Source organism: Trifolium pratense, linkage group LG6 (assembly GCF_020283565.1).
Source record: "Trifolium pratense cultivar HEN17-A07 linkage group LG6, ARS_RC_1.1, whole genome shotgun sequence".
Taxonomy (NCBI): Eukaryota; Viridiplantae; Streptophyta; class Magnoliopsida; order Fabales; family Fabaceae; genus Trifolium; species Trifolium pratense.
This window is the reverse complement of record NC_060064.1, coordinates 246,278-262,663: the sequence shown is the minus strand read 5'-3', so window position 1 is coordinate 262,663 and position 16,386 is coordinate 246,278. Positions and strand designations below refer to the sequence as shown.

At 36.9% G+C, this 16,386-nt stretch overlaps 2 protein-coding genes across 2 annotated transcripts; one reads left to right on the top strand and one right to left on the bottom strand.

Annotated features, from left to right (window-relative positions):
* Positions 1-2,868: 2,868 nt before the first annotated feature.
* On the top strand, positions 2,869-4,432 carry LOC123889520 (soluble inorganic pyrophosphatase 1-like). Its single transcript, XM_045938883.1, has 8 exons — positions 2,869-2,998; positions 3,102-3,130; positions 3,225-3,290; positions 3,373-3,480; positions 3,632-3,697; positions 3,780-3,900; positions 4,131-4,212; positions 4,328-4,432. The coding sequence occupies exons 1-8, from the start codon at positions 2,869-2,871 to the stop codon at positions 4,368-4,370; spliced, it is 645 nt and encodes a 214-aa protein (XP_045794839.1). The 3' UTR covers positions 4,371-4,432.
* A 727-nt stretch (positions 4,433-5,159) lies between these two features.
* LOC123889519 (endoribonuclease Dicer homolog 1) lies at positions 5,160-15,535 on the bottom strand. The gene is made up of 20 exons (XM_045938882.1): positions 14,264-15,535; positions 14,032-14,145; positions 13,538-13,748; positions 12,987-13,381; positions 12,682-12,913; positions 12,137-12,309; positions 11,916-12,038; positions 11,657-11,817; positions 10,607-10,840; positions 10,360-10,510; positions 10,092-10,274; positions 9,191-9,352; positions 9,007-9,102; positions 8,280-8,911; positions 7,867-7,967; positions 7,578-7,777; positions 6,591-7,502; positions 6,128-6,292; positions 5,660-6,027; positions 5,160-5,555 (listed from the first exon to the last, which is right to left on the bottom strand). The coding sequence occupies exons 1-20, from the start codon at positions 15,083-15,085 to the stop codon at positions 5,378-5,380; spliced, it is 5,613 nt and encodes a 1,870-aa protein (XP_045794838.1). The 5' UTR covers positions 15,086-15,535; the 3' UTR covers positions 5,160-5,377.
* Between the last annotated feature and the right edge of the window lie 851 nt (positions 15,536-16,386).

Below are 16,386 nucleotides of genomic sequence, written 5' to 3'. Positions count from 1 at the left end.
TCATTTAATTTTATTTATCTTAAAAAAATTGATCCTAAACCCGAAAAATCGGCCGAAAACCTAAAATCGACCTGAAACTATAAAAATCGGTCGAAAATCCAAAAAATCGACCTGAAACAATGAAATTCACCTCAAATCATTTGAGTTCCCTCAAAACATTACTTTACCTCAAAAAATTCCCCCATCCAAACACACTCTAAGAGAAAACAAAGATATGATACCATTACCATGTGTGCTGTGTTGTGTTACTTGTGTTTTGTGTACAATCTACAAAAGAAAACAAAGATATACGGTCAATAAGTTAATTAATTAGTAAATAATGTATTCAACAACACAAGACTCCTTTATCTCGCAGCCAAGCCCAAGATAAAGGAGTACATTGTCCATCAAATTGTGTTGTGTGCGACAATAATTATGAGGATATAGAACATATCTTGTTTTCTCGTCCTTTGTCTACCGAAGTTTGGCGCGCCGCTGGGCTGTGGGATAGAGTAGAAAGCGCCGTCAACAATTCAAATCATGCTGCTGATGCAATTTTTCTGTTGTTACAACATTTAAATGAGCAAGATGTTGCGCACATGGTTGATATATTGTGGAGTTTGTGGAAACATAGGAATAGGAACATGTGGTTATGGCAAAATACAGTAGAAACATGTACTCAAATTCTGGACCGTGTCTTTCATTTAATTGAGGATTGGAAGCACGCTAATAATAACAACAAGCACATGCAGGAAGCAACTGCCACCGTGACTGCAGCAACAACAACAAACGACGAGCATGCCGCAAGCAATAGCAACAGGGCTGATCGTGTTTTGAAAAAACCGGCAATTGGAAGATATAAGTGCAACATTGACGCGTCATTTTCGGCTCAACAAAATCGCGTGGGTTTGGGAATGTGCATTCGTGATGATGAAGGTCGGTTTGTGTTAGCCAAAACTATGTGGATTTCATAAATATGTAGTGTGGACTTAGGTGAGGCATTGAGACTCATTCATGCCATCAACTGGGTTCGTGAGCTTTAACTCCAAAGAGTGGATTTTGCACTTGATTCAAAAACAGTGGTTGACTATTTCCACAAGGGAGGGTCCGATATTATTGAGTTTGGGGATGTGTTGAATGAATGTATTCGTAGTTTTAAGTTATATTTCAAAAACTCTCGTGTTGAGTTTAATAGGAGACAAGCGAATGAGGTAGCTCATGCTTTAGCAAGGGTATAGCCCCATCTATAGCTCGCTCCCATATTTTTATTGATGTGCCGACATGTATAAGTCATTTGATTATTAATGAAATGCTATAAGTATCCTTATGTCAAAAAAAAAAAAACACAAGACAAATTTTTTTAAGTAGTGTACAACTCTTATTGATCAGTATGATTTGATGGACAAAATATTATTATAATATTTTACACAACTTATACTTGGGACTATGAAGCACGGACTCCGACACGGACACCGCGACACGACACGGATACGGACATCACGACACCGCTAATGTAAAAAATATAGGACACCGACACCGCTACATATTTATAAAACATATAAATTGAAAATCAAAATATATACATGTAAATCTAATTTGAGCAAGTTATTTTTTAAAAAAAGTTTTAAAACAAGATATGATAGTATTTTACCTTTATTTATCCATCTACGATCGAAAAAACTAAAAATATCGTAATCAAAATGTAATGTTTTCAATCCCTCATTGATCAATATTGTTGTTTCTACACATCTTTAACTCTGGTAGATATTTCTAATATGTGCCTAAAGAGAGTATAATCAAATAAAAAATAATTATTTTTTGGGACACTTGTCCGACACGTGTCAACCGAGTGTCTTACAGGTGTCCGACACCGATCAAAGGAGTGTCAAACTAAAGAAAAAATTGAATTTTTTCCGACACCGATATGAGCTATCCAACATGTGTCGGACGAGTGTCATATGAGTGTCAGACATCGACATGTGTCGGACACCGCGACATGCCTAATCATAGAGGTGTCGGTGCTTCCTAGCTTGGGACAAAATATTGTCTCATGGTTTAGCGAATGACATAAATTTCAATTTTTGCCCAATCACATGCTCTTAGTTTGTCCAATCTCAAAAATTTTAAAATCAAATACATTGCAAATAAAATTATCATGTTCAGTTTTTAATTTTTATCATATCAACCACACTATTTTTTATTTTTGATAAAGAGAAAATTTAGGGTGAAGAGATTGTGCCCCAGTCTAAGGTAGGAAAGACCTTAGGGCTCAAAGATCGTTTACAAAAATATTTACAATTATCTATCTTCAAAGACACTAACGAAACTCGAATCTCGAACCTCTCGGATTCAAGACATGTGATAAGTCATTTACCTTTTTTGTTTTACTCAGATAAGTAAATTTAATTAATATATTAAACCAAAGAAACATATCATTCGTACATCATTAAAAAAAAAAAAAAAGTATTTATCCCGAGAAAAAAGTCCTAAAATTGGGTGAAGAAAGTTTTAATAGTAGAATTTTTGAAGTTGCATTTGAGGGATTAATTTGGACAAAACAAGTGGAATGGTAAGCGAACATGTCTCCTATAAAATGGGTGATGAATTGACTAAGTCTCTTTTCTTCTTCTTCTTCTTCTTCCCTTCCTTTAACTAACTCTCTTTCTATATATATTATCAATCATAAGTAACACTAATTACTACGATATCTCTTTCATTAATATATTCATTCACTGCTACTACTACTTACTCTTAATTGGTCAAGGTCTGTGTGTCTTCCTTTTCTTTTATCTGTCTGTAGCATAGCATTGCATTGCATTGTATATGCATCTAAGTTTGAGATTAATTAATTGTGTTGCTTGCTTATTCGTTTAATTATGTTGTTTAAAGATGAGCGGGCATGATGAACAAGTTCAAGAAGCCCAAGAAAACCGTCCAACTCCCCGTTTGAATGAAAGGATTCTTTCATCTCTTTCAAGGAGATCAGTAGCTGCACACCCTTGGCATGATCTTGAAATCGGTACGTAGCGTACATACTCTTTTATTCCATTCTATATATTTATAAGTTTCATCAACATATATCTTCTTAGTTACATTTTCTCAATATATATTCATCCATGCAGGACCTCAAGCTCCCCAGATTTTCAATTGTGTAAGTTCTCATCATCATCATCATCATCATCTACTAGTCACTAGGATTAGTGCTACTAGATGTCCTTCATATGTCTTTCTTTTGATGAGTGCAGGTTGTGGAGATTACTAAAGGAAGCAAGGTCAAATATGAACTTGACAAGAAAACCGGATTGATTAAGGTATAAACTAATTTCCTGCTTAATTGCTGCTTATTCAATTAATATGAACTAGTTCTCATCTTAATATTTGAATATTGCTCAGGTTGATCGAATTTTGTATTCATCGGTTGTTTATCCTCATAACTATGGTTTTATCCCCCGCACACTCTGCGAAGACAATGATCCAATTGATGTCCTGGTTCTCATGCAGGTAAACTATTAATAATAATAATATTATCCTTTATATATATATATATATATAAATCTGGGTGGGTGGTTTTGTTGAGTCTTTAAAAAAGTGTACTTAGTTATCATTAAAGAATGAATGTATATAAGTTAAATGTGTTAGCTGACGTTGATAGGAGCCAGTCCTTCCCGGTTGTTTCCTGCGAGCCAAAGCCATTGGACTCATGCCAATGATTGATCAGGTATCCTATCTTATCTATTTGGTTTTTCACCCTATAAAACTTCTCTCCCATTTCCAATAACAAATTTGTGCTATTCACACAGGGAGAGAAGGATGATAAAATCATTGCAGTATGCGCTGATGATCCAGAATATAAGCACTTTAACGACTACAAAGAACTTGCACCTCATCGTATCATGGAAATTCGACGCTTTTTTGAAGACTGTATCCATAAAAATCTTGGTTCAATGTTTTGCTACAATCTTTTTTCGAAAATTTTCTAGATAGGAACATGTTTAATTTCTTCATTTATTTTTAATCATAAAAAGACCACATTGTTTACAAAATTCCTTATAGGAAATGATGAAAACGGCATGTGTTTTTACTATTTCCTACTTGAAAACAAGGTTTTTCTTCTTCTCAAGTTGAGTGTTTTTTCTTAACATACTGCTAAGACAAAAAGAATGAGAACAAGGAGGTGGCGGTGAATGATTTTCTACCTCCAAGCACTGCTGTTGAAGCCATCCAGCACTCAATGTCAGTATATCTCAACCACTTTTTCTCATGCCTATCTGTAACATACTATGTTGCATTATGCAATCTGCATCATTCATATCTGCTACTTTAATATCTTATCAATAATTTGGCGCAGGGATCTTTACGCGGAATATATTCTGCATACCTTGAGGCGATAGACAAGAATAAGCTGCAATCTCCAATCTCCAATCTCCAATCTCCATTAATTAATCAGAATAAGCTGCAAACACACGGTTCTAAAGTATCTTTTGATCAACCGTATCTACACTTTTATATTTTATTTAGTTGGATAATATTATACCACTTGATTAGTTCATCAAGTATTAACTGTGCTTGATATGTAATGTTTCTCATGTAGAATCCTCCAAATTGATTTGGCATTATGTTTTTATCAATGTTGACCCGACAAGACATACTTGTAATCTTCATTCAATATTCGTGTCAAACCGAAATATTAACTAGCAAATTTATTAGTGGAAAAGTAGAGCATATTGATTCTTACCACAATAGTGCAAGAGGAACTTACACTAAAGATATATTTAAAGTGGGGTGATTTATGATTGAACGTTTTTACTTATGCAAGTTCAATGTTAAATTTGTGTAATTTTTTTTGACTCAATGCAAATTTACTTTTTATCACTTCTAGTCTAGTTAAACTGGGATCTAGAAACAAAATAAACATGTATCTTTACTAAAATCACATTTGATAGAGACAAAATAAGTTCCGAGAATTTAAACTTTGAAACCAAACACACATGAAGTATGCTTGCTTGCAATATGAATGATATCAAAAAGCTACGCTTGTTTTTGACATACTTTCTGAACAGCCACTATGATAAATTAAACCAGAGTTGTAAGAATAAAAAACCCTCAATGGAACTATGAACGGACAGAGCCAGACCTAATTGAAGCTCCAAGAAGCATAAGAAGCTAGCAGGTTCGTATGCTAGCAGAAATAGTACAATGTAGATTATAACTTTTATATTTTTATCATTGGAATCACAAATGTTGGATACCATTTTTTTTCGCAATTTGTAAAATATCGGTGGTTTCTAATTTATTTCACCACTGTTTGTTATTGGGATATGGTAGTTTGAACAAGTTGATTAATGATTACAAGATAGAATGTGAATAACAAACACTTCATCTATTTATCTAATATCTATCACGAGTATAATTTGTTTATTAGCTCTAAGAGAAGAACAGCAGCTGAGTCTTTGGCCTTCTTGACGCTTGGCATTGGCTCTCCAATACATTCATCCGTCCAACCTCTATCGGTAGTATTGACGCGCACAGCAAACGTAAACTTCTTTGCATGTGCAGGACCACCCTCACTCACACACCTACAAATAGTAATAGTAATAATAATAATAATAAAGTCAGGTCATTTTAGCTCTATTAAACCATCCATTCAAAGTGATATATAAGTTACTTGATAGTTTCGTACCGGTATATTGGCATAGGCCAGCTTCTTCGCAAACAGATATCGTTTAATGTTTGTCTAGTAAATGTCTGGTTGCCATTCTTTGTCCCGTTTTCATCGTTTTTATCCTGAATTTTCTCCATTTCCTTCTCTTTCAAAGCAGCAAGAGCGTTTCTGGCAGCTAATTTCTGTGCCATTTTTTTCTGTGGATTTTGAGCAGCCCCTACTTGTACCCCATCAATGAATACTTCAACAGTGGCCAAATTGCCAGCACGACTTGCTCTATACTCCAAACCTTCAGCCTGCTGTTGACATCGCTCTTGCAGCTCACGCACAGGATGCATTGGCAAAGTCTCTGGTGTAACCATAGGATGCAAAAGAGGCTGAAAAACCTGAGAAAATTGAAAAAACCAATAATAGTCTCCATCAAAATTTTACCCATTTTGGCAAAAATATATATATAGGAAGGGTGCTTAAAAGCTAGGGGCTAACCTTCCAAACAACAGCAGTATTTCTCCCACTGTCAAGAAAAATGGCACCAGCAATAGATTCAAGGATGTCTCCAAGGACCTTGGGAGCTTTGCAGTCTCCAAGACCAAACGAGTTAAACCCTGGTTTTGACAATTCATCTTGAACTTCCTTCACAAATTCTTTAATCTGTAGACAATCAAAAGCGCAATGTCAGGTGGACCATGGACCCCAACACCAAAAGATCACCAACAACTTGCTCAAGAAATTTAGAGATGTAGGTTACATGATCCATCTCCAAGTACTAACTAATACTCTCTCTAGTCCTTATTATAAGAAAAAATTTGCTTTTTAGGTTCATTGAATAATTAATGTATCTAGTCTATATCATCGACCAAATACATTAATCATTCAATGAACCTAAAAAGTAAACTTTTTCATATAATAAGGACTAGGAGTAAATGAAGTCACTGGGGAGAAATAAAACCTGTTTTTCTAGAGCACTGGACCCATGTCGCAGATGCAGGTGAAGACTGTGTTTAACTGTAACACGTGCAAAATTTTCATTGTTTACAGCAGCAGCTCGAAGGTCAGTCAGACGTCCTGGTGGCAGATCTGTGTAGGAGAAAAATAAGTGCTTGGTTATAAGATGGTCCAAGACAGCATCACCAACAAACTCCAGCCGCTGATAACAGGATACTCCTGAAGATGGTCTGGAGGCATGAGTTATGGCTTCTATCAGCAGCCCCTTGTCTTTAAACTTAATATTTAGAGCACATTCTAAAGCATCAAAATCAACACTCTTAAGTATGCTGTCCGGAACAATGGATGGCTTTGTTATACACTCCATCTCATCGGGATCAATCTCAATGTGAATACCAATCCATTTCATAAGGTGGTTAGCAGCATTCTTACCACCTTCGACATAATATACCCCAATCAGTGCTTCCACAACATCTGCAAGTGTCTTGCTGGAGAGAACTCGGTAAGAACTTGAATCACTCTCAAGCTCACCATCTTCCATTTCATCATCAAATCCGTCAGTGTTGTCCATCCTCTCAATCTTACAAATCGACTGCTCTTGGTCAAATAAAGATGACTCCCCATCCTTCGTATCCTCATCAAAGACAGGCAGCACCCCAGGAGCTGCCCATCTGGATGGGGCAAAGCGATCTGCTAGGATATATGATTGAAGACCTTTACTTAATGCATACTGGTACAATACCATGTTACTGACCATTTGTTGTCTCATCCTAGTAAGCTGGCCTTCATGTTTCTGTGGATATTTTAGGAAAAGAAAACGACTAACAACCCATTTAAGGTAAGCGTCTCCTAGAAGCTCCGCTCTTTCATAGCAGAATGTCTCCTGGCAAGAGGCAGCGGTCAAGGCCTCCAAGATCTGTTAATGTAGAAGGCATGGGTTAACTGTGGAAATTATAAATTACAAGCTAATTACCTTGAACTGAGAAGATACCTTGGAAGCCTGAACAGGATAATTTATCATATTCTTAAGCTGAACTGCAAGCAACATGCTTTCAACCCTCCTCATTATTGAAGGCAGCCTTTGAGCACCACGAACGAGTGATCCAGGGAGTGGGTGTACTAGGCACAGCTCAGGAGGAAGGAAAACATAGTAAGTTTTGTCCTGAGTCTCTTCAGATTCACCTTCATGTGCTACAAAGACGCAACAATCCCCATTAAAAAAGATCAACATATTTGTGGAAAAGATTAATAATTACAGGATAGGAATTAGGAGAGAGCACCTTCACTATGTTCAAATCGAGGGGACAAAAGATTCTTGCAGTATGATACACCACGCCCTCTTATAAGAGGTTGCTGCTTGTAAACCAAATCAACACCATATCTAAACGAAAGCAATAAAAGAGAATCAGTAGCCATATGCACCTTGAGTTGTGCAGGAAGACACAAAAAGCTTTCTGTAATCTGGAAGGATCAACATGCTACTGTCACATTCCATGGGACATTCTTGACAAAGTCCTCACTATTGGAAGTAACAAAAGATGCATCCTTCACAGATTAAGATTAGCTTCCCGGTCTTCCTGCACAACATTATAGGTGCAATGTGGCTAACATATTATCAGTAACATATTTCAAGACACAAAAGGGAAGATACTAGATGACAAACATAATGTAAAAAAGAGAATGCACATCATACTTTTGCTTGTAGTAATCAGCATAGGAACTGTATTCCAGAGGACCAAGATAACCTTCTTTCCTAGGGAAAGAGTTCTCTGCTGACATTTCATAGCGTATTGAATCAACATAAAACCTCTTCCCTGAATGAGCAGCAGTTACAATTCTCCCGACCAGATCATCTGCACTGGTACAGGTATCTGCCATTATCAATTTTCCTTTGCTAGTCATGTTGATATGCTTTTGAGTTTGCATGGAATCTCTGTTAGGAACCAATCCTGAAGCTTTCACTACATCAAACTGGGCCACAGCTCCTCTGATTCCATAGGTTGGATGCGATTTTTGCCCAAAAGCCAAGCCATGACGCAATTTCCCAAATCCGTACTCCCTTCTATCGCCACCTAAAGTTCTCTCATTAGTACCAAGGTAAACATCTGGTCGAGCCTTCTGGAGGGGATTTTTCCATGCATCGGCTCCAATTATTGTCTCAACCAGATGCCAGTCAATTTGTTTCATAGGATCTAAAGACTTATCGCCAACCATTGGGACAAACAAATATGCTTTTGCAGGATCCCAAGGAGTGGTAGATGGTTCAACATCCACATCCAAGACAATGCTCATTAATCTTACATGAAAGCTTTTCAGGGAAGCCAACTGCATGGCATAAAGAAATAGGTTTCAACCAGTTATTAGAAACTAAAATGTTTAAAACTTATGAAAAAATTATAGACAGCTGTTAATCTTTCAACCTGACTCTCTGTGATATCTATTGACTCTCTAAAGACAAGAGATGCCTTGGTAGTCACAGTTCGAGCGATAAATAGATCCATCGACATCGATAACACCTACAAAAACTAATGTAGTCAGAGGGAGAAAATGAGTTATAATACTCAAATATGATCTAGAAGCAGCAGCACGGATAGAAACTACTACCTCTGCATCCAGCTCAGTGCCAAAAAGTACTGCAAAATCTGAAGCCTGAGTCAAGAACGGATCTTTTGAATGGCCTACATTCTCGCACTTTATGGTATACATATAAAGATGAAGCAATTTGGAGTCGTTGCAAGCATCTTTTCCAGATAAGATCCATTCTCCCTAAAAATAAAGATAGCATTGAGGACCAATGGATATTTTGGGGCAAGGCAATAAACTCAAGATACAAGTTGTACAAGTATTGGCAAAAACATGAAGGTAAGATTAAATCCCCTCTTGTAACTGAAGACCAATAAAAGTATGCACAGATACATAGTAGATGCATTCTCATTTGTAGAAGCATCCTTGTTCATGTCTTTTCCTATATGGGGAAATAACTAGAATTCTAAATTCTAGATTCCACTTATTCATTATTTATCTTCTTTGTTCTATTGAGAGTTCCACATTGGATAGTAATATGGCCTGAATAATGGTTATAAGTGGTGGGCATCATCCCTCACCTTATAAGCTAGTTTTGTGGGGTTGGGTTATGTCAAACCCAATTTCTAAGAGTTCCATTGATGATTCATCTCCAAAGCCTTTAAGCTCAAAGCATTTGATTGGAGATATTATTTACAACACAAGCTTTGTACACATATAATAAATTACGTGTTCTGGTCATTAAAAGGAATTGGATTTAAATGATCTGACATTAGATATATTTTTTTAAGTGAGACATTAGATATTGTTATGATAGGAGATTATGATGTCATTTGAATCATCTAGCCGACCCCACCTAGTAAGAAAAAACATTGGCTGTTCTTGTCTGTTCTGATCAACTATATACCAAAAACCTCACATCACAAAAAAAAAAAAAAAAAAAAACTTAGACCAGACCGCATAACCTTCAGAATGAACCAACCTTCAGTATATCAGCCACACCTTCAGGATAGAACTCCCTATGTCTAGCAGTCCCTGGAAGTGCATCCCCTTCATCATTTTGCTCAGCCTTTTCTTTTTCTCCTCCACTTCCTTTATCAGGCAATAGCATGTCAGTGAATGCTCCCATCTCATGCAATTTTTTGCAAGCAGCTAGACAAACAGCCTGCAAACAACCAAAACAATAACCAATGCTTGCATATAAAGATGAGCAAAATCAAGGAGGTTCATAATAATAAATGGTGACATGCCTGTTGTGCCAAGCGCATTGAACTGCAGATAGGGCCCTCCAGATTTTCAAATGGTGCATTACACGGCAGTTGAAGCCTGCAAGAATATTCAGTGGAGCCTCCGGGGTTTTCATGCTGCTCCATAATGAACTCAGGGCGAAGAATTGAATATCTGGATAATAAACAGAAGACACCCAAATTATAATTTGAAGCTCAAAATACAAAAGTTAGTAAAGCAAATCACCAATCTCAGACAGAAATGCAGCACCTGTCACTAGGTAGCTGAGAGCAGTAGAAGTGGACAAGACCTACAGCAGAATTTAAGCTAACCACTGCACCAGTAGATTTCACCTGGTAAATTGTTTCTGGATGGGTATCTACAGAAATCAACCTTGAAGTGTCTTTCAGATGACTAAGGTCTGTTCTCTCTATTGCTTCTCTCCGCAAAGTTTCCTCACTGTTCCTGGCATTCCTTAGGAATACTTCATGTGACAAATTTCCCCTATTTACAATTACAATACAAATTAATCTAGGGGGTGGAAACAGTTTTCAGTTATTCAGAACCTATTGTCATATAAAACACCAGGTATAAAATGTAAAAGAGGGAAAATAACGATGATCAATGCCATATCCATAAAAAATTCCAAGTGTCAGTTTCTGCATGTCTACTGGAGAAGGAAAAACAGCAACTTTTGACAGCCTAACTAATCATTGATTGAAAACTCAAACACATTTTGCAAATAAATCATTCTAACACAATAAAACAACCAGTTTAGTTTTATTTCAAATGGAAAACCAATTAGTCCAAGAGACTTGCATTAAGTTGCCCGTAGTTTAGACTACATGATCCAAATCCTATGTGACAACTATACTACAGCTTCAACCTACCCTCCAATCCACACTAATTACTCGACCTCGTTTGCAACAAATATATAAGAAATCCTCTTAAACCAAAGTACCTCGAGAAAACCCAGCCGCAAAGAATAGAAAATCAATGCTTGGAGGAAAATCATAATGATAATAATAGTTTAAAAGCAGCCAAAAAATAATAAAACCGTTTCTAGTTACACTGGTTGAATGGGCTATCTGAGTCTTTCACCATGGCGAAACTAATGCTATAATAGCAGGTAATTGACTTGATTTCATGTAAACCATAAGTAAGAAAACAGGTCATCCAAGGAAGGATAAAACCCAGAGGCCAAACATAATTCCGTCACAAAGAGGTTCTAATTTTATTTGGCTTACGAAACTCTTGAAAACAATACTTGAACAACAAAAAATAGAAAATGCCAACAGATGACACAGCCATAACAAGTACCTCTCAACCATTAGGATGTAATCAGACCCAGGCTTTCTAGCACGCCCCCTAGACTGAATGTATGCCAGAACGGTCTTTGCGAGATCAAAGCGAATAACAACATTGCATTGCCGGATATCAAGTCCTTCTTCAGCAACACTAGTCGCAACTAATAATGTGACCTACATATGAGTAAAAAATGAGATCGCTAAAATACAAAGGATTAATTCCCCCTTGGGAATCTGATCGTGGAGACAAGTTAGCAAGATATAAATCTTACCCGCCCATCACGGAACTTAGCAATTGCATCATGCATTTGGTAGGTCCGCATTTCCTGGCTATTGTTGTGACCAATCAAGCTTGCACACTTCACAAAACTAAGAGAAGGAAGCTCAGCAAAAACCTGCAATATTAATACACAATGGACCAATAGGATCTTGTTCATGCAATTGAAGCAACCAAAAGGAACTATGCATGTAAATTGTAATTTACATATATAACCTTGGGTAGAACTAATGCAGATACAACACGCTCAACAAAGATGATTGCACGGAAGTCGTCTGTGTTCTGATACTTGAGGAGTATTTTGATTAAAGCCTGCACCTTGGGGGTCACCTTGCCATCAGCCACAGCAGCACCTATTATGACATCCACATGCTCCCCACCAGAGACAACTACACAAAAGGGTCCTGGCTTAATTAGAACACGAAACTACATTCCATCTTAATCACTTTACATATTGAAGCATACAACATGATGTTGAATGATAACAAGCACAATGTCAGTGTATATTTTAGGCTCTTGGTGACAATAATTCTTCTTGATACTCCTACATGGGAAGCAATTCAGAGATAGGTACCACCAAGTGTCCAAGTTCTGAATGTTCATGCAGAAAATACTAATACTTTTGCACATGTAAAATATATTGTCTAAAATCCTCAGAAGTCCTATTTTTTTATGCATACTAGTAACTTATCAGGATAAACTACAACAAACCATGAACTATGTAATTTTAGCCATTACAACATTTGAACAACCAGGCTCACCATGACTGTCCGGAAGTTCTCCTTCTTCAATCTCTTCGTGTTCATCAGACCCACTGTGAGCTGCACCATTGTCTGAGCCATCTCCTCCATTTTTGTCCAAAACGGCACCCTCAGACAGTTGACATTTCAGAAGAGACACAACTTTACTCAGATAAGATTCCTGAAACTTGACATCAAGTTGGTAGTTTGCCCTTTCATCATTTTGCAGAGCTGCAAGAAAAGATTGTGCAACCTGAAAAGGAAAGAGAAATTATATAGCTGTGAAATTCATGATTTGTCACTATCCATGAAATAGTATATTATACCTTATATGCACACCACTGTCCCAGTTCACCGAGTGCATAATTAATAGCTCTCAACTTCTGAATTAGGTTTGCAGCTCCATCACTTTCTGTTCTTTCAGAAACACCATATACTTGGCGCAGCTCTTCCTTAGCTCCAGCATCTCTAGCTCCCATAAACTGCCATTTGCTTTTTCTTGAACTAGATTTTGCAGCTTCCTCAACTTCAGCCTCCATCTGCTTTATTTGCTCATGTAAATAACACAGACTGGCCGCTTTATCATACTCCACAACAATTTCAGAGGGCATAGGAACATGTTTCTCCAGCTCTTTACGATCTTTAATGGTACAAACTATTGAATCTAGCTTACTTTCAAGATTACGAATTTTTATTGCGCAGTCTACTTGGCTGGAGACACCTGAATATACCATAAACACAAATAACATTGATCATATATATACTAAAAGAGTAGAAAGTTGTTGAACTAAGAATTCAATCCCCAAGAAAATCGTGGCTTGAAATAAAACAGTAACAGTCTAGGATCTGAAGTTTAGTTAAGCATCTTCACAATTACCCTTTAAGTTAACAGGAGAAGCAGTCATTCCAAATACAGATGGCCTCTTTTCTTTCGGCGTCGTATGGTAGAACTCGGACATCACCAGCGAATATGGGTGTTTCTTCACAGCATGATGGCACTCATCCAGAATCAGGAGATTGATCGCTTCCATTTTTATTATGCTATGCCTCAAAATGTTCAAAAGTATTTGAGCAGTCATGACTAAAACCTACAGAACGAATAACCAGTTGAGCAATTGCAGTACAAAAAGACATCAGGCCAATGAAAAAGAATAGCAACATGGTCAGGGAAATCAATTCAAAAATCTTTAAACTGATACAGAGTCATGTCCTTTATGTACGAATATGATTTACTAGCATCCTCCTAAGTGAAAATATAGAAATCAACTAGAAAAAGTTTACAAACAATCCAACATGTACACATTTGACCCCAAAAAGGCATGTCATATGAAACAAGATAATAAAAGAGATAAAACAAAGTTGAAGAAATACATGTTTGGTGTCGAATTCACGCTGCCACCTTCGAGCATCCCAGAAATCCTGCCCCATTTCTCCACAATAATGCCCCACTTGATATCCGGTGCGCTCACGGATTACTTCAGCTTGCTGTAATTAAACAGAGAACAAGAACAGCATGAATGGAAACACACACACATTGCATTGCATTGCATTAAACCTTATAGAGATAAAAAAAAAATAGGTTGTGAGAAAGTAGATAGATTACCTGATAAACAAGTGGAACTTTTGGAACGAGAAAGACTGCAAGCATCTTCTTGTTTTGTTGATGTAAAGTCTGGTGTATGGATTTAATGAGAAGAACAGCAATGAGGGTTTTGCCAGCTCCAGTTTCAAGAAAAGCAATGGTGTTTCCGTTCTTTGCCTGGTCAAGAACATCCAACTGATACTGTCTGGCATTTTCCTGAGGAAGCTTGTCCAGCTTAGCAGGGAGGTCGGTAATGGTATCCTCCTGTTTGGTGTTGATGTTGTTGTCTTGGGTGGGTTCCCAATTACCAGAACGGAAGACTAAGTTATTGGAACCAGACTTATCCCTCTCCCAGTAACCCCTTTTATTGGAGGAATCTTGATGATTATTCCCTACTGGCCTCTTCCTCTTTCTACTATCAATCACACTTGGTCTCTTCCTATTGAAAGAACTCTCAAACCTGTCATTGGTGGGTGGTTGATGATTGATTCTCCTGTCATGATTATTGTTGTAGCCGCGAGCCCTTTTGTTGCATCTATTATCTTCGACAGGCACAGTAACAGTAACAGCAGCATTAGGTTGTTGAGGGAGACCAGCACCGTTCTTGATGCTGTCCAATATTCGATCAATACCACCAAAAAAGTCTTGATTACTGGGAGTAGGAAGAAGCACATCATCATCAGCAACAGCAACAGCAGTAGTGTTGTTGTTGTTGTCTGAAGAAGGTGAAACATCAAAATCAATGAAATCGCAAGAGATATCCTCGCAGGCATCCAACCAGTAAGAGGGAGATGAAACCCTATTTGCTGTTGCTGCATTCGCCGCACCATCATCTTCATCCATAGTAACTAGTAAGTAAGTAAGTAAATAAGTAGTGTGCTAAAAATAAAAGAAAAGAAAGAGAAGAGAAGAGAAGAGAAGAGGAGTTGACAACATCCACAGATTGATTGATTGGTTGATTATTCCCTCCCTCCCTCTCACTCACTCACTCACCGCGCGGTGTATCAACGCCTATTCTATTCTATTCTATTCTCTGCTTTTCACCCGCACGCGTGCATCCCCACACACGCACTGTAACACACTATAACAAGAGAAAAACACAACAGTCCAGTTAAACCATCCTCTTTTTTAACCCAAGTTTGCTAAATCATCAACACAACTATTTGTTTCTCTATTGACTTGAGGGTATGAAAGATACATACATATCATCATCCACAATATAGAGATGATGTACCTTTTTTATTAATATTCGTATACAAATTATATACATTAATAAAGACATAAACAACTAACTACCTAAAATTTCTTCAAAAAACAAAACTAACTACCTAATTTATAAAGTTAATAGAATCATACAGGTCTTATACGACATAAATATGTGAAAATAAGACAAAACAAAGCAATTTCGGATTTTACGTTCCGAAATATTTGAATTTTTGGAAAACATTTTCCAAAGTCTATTTTGAAAAATAGATTCCCAAAAAATATAAATTTTGAAAAAAAATTTACAAAAATATTTATGAGGGCAAAATTGAAATTTTAAAGAGCTTGAAAGAAACATGGGGTTGGAAATCATGTGGCAAACACATAAATGAAAATTTCTCATCTCACCTACTCACTTTCTCACACATCCCTCTGTTTTTCCAATTTTGCCCTTGGTCAAAAAATTCGGAACGCGTTTTCCGAATTTTTTTTTGCCTTTAAAAACAACTTCGGAATGTGTTTTCCGAATTTTTTCCAAATTTGAACTAAAAAAATTCGTAAAACACGTTCCGAATTTTTTGACCAGAGGCAAAAATGGAAAAACAGGGGGTGGGTGAGAAAGTGAGTAGGTGGGATGAGAAATTTTCCACATAAATACACTTTGAGAACATTTCAAATTGTTTGGGTTTCTCTCAAATGGGCCAGTTCGACATGGCCGCTTAGATGAAAATGTATGAACTCACCCCTCAGGTTTATTTTTCACCCCCCAAAATTTCAGAAAATATGTTCCGAAATGTTTTTCTAGTGTAAAATTTACACTAAAAAAAAATTTGGAAAACGTTTTCCGAAGAAAAAAGAGAAATTCAGGAGGTGGGTTGAGAAATTTTGCGCTTAGATGTACCGAAATTTCTTAACATCTCTATTCAAAAGAACTAAAATAT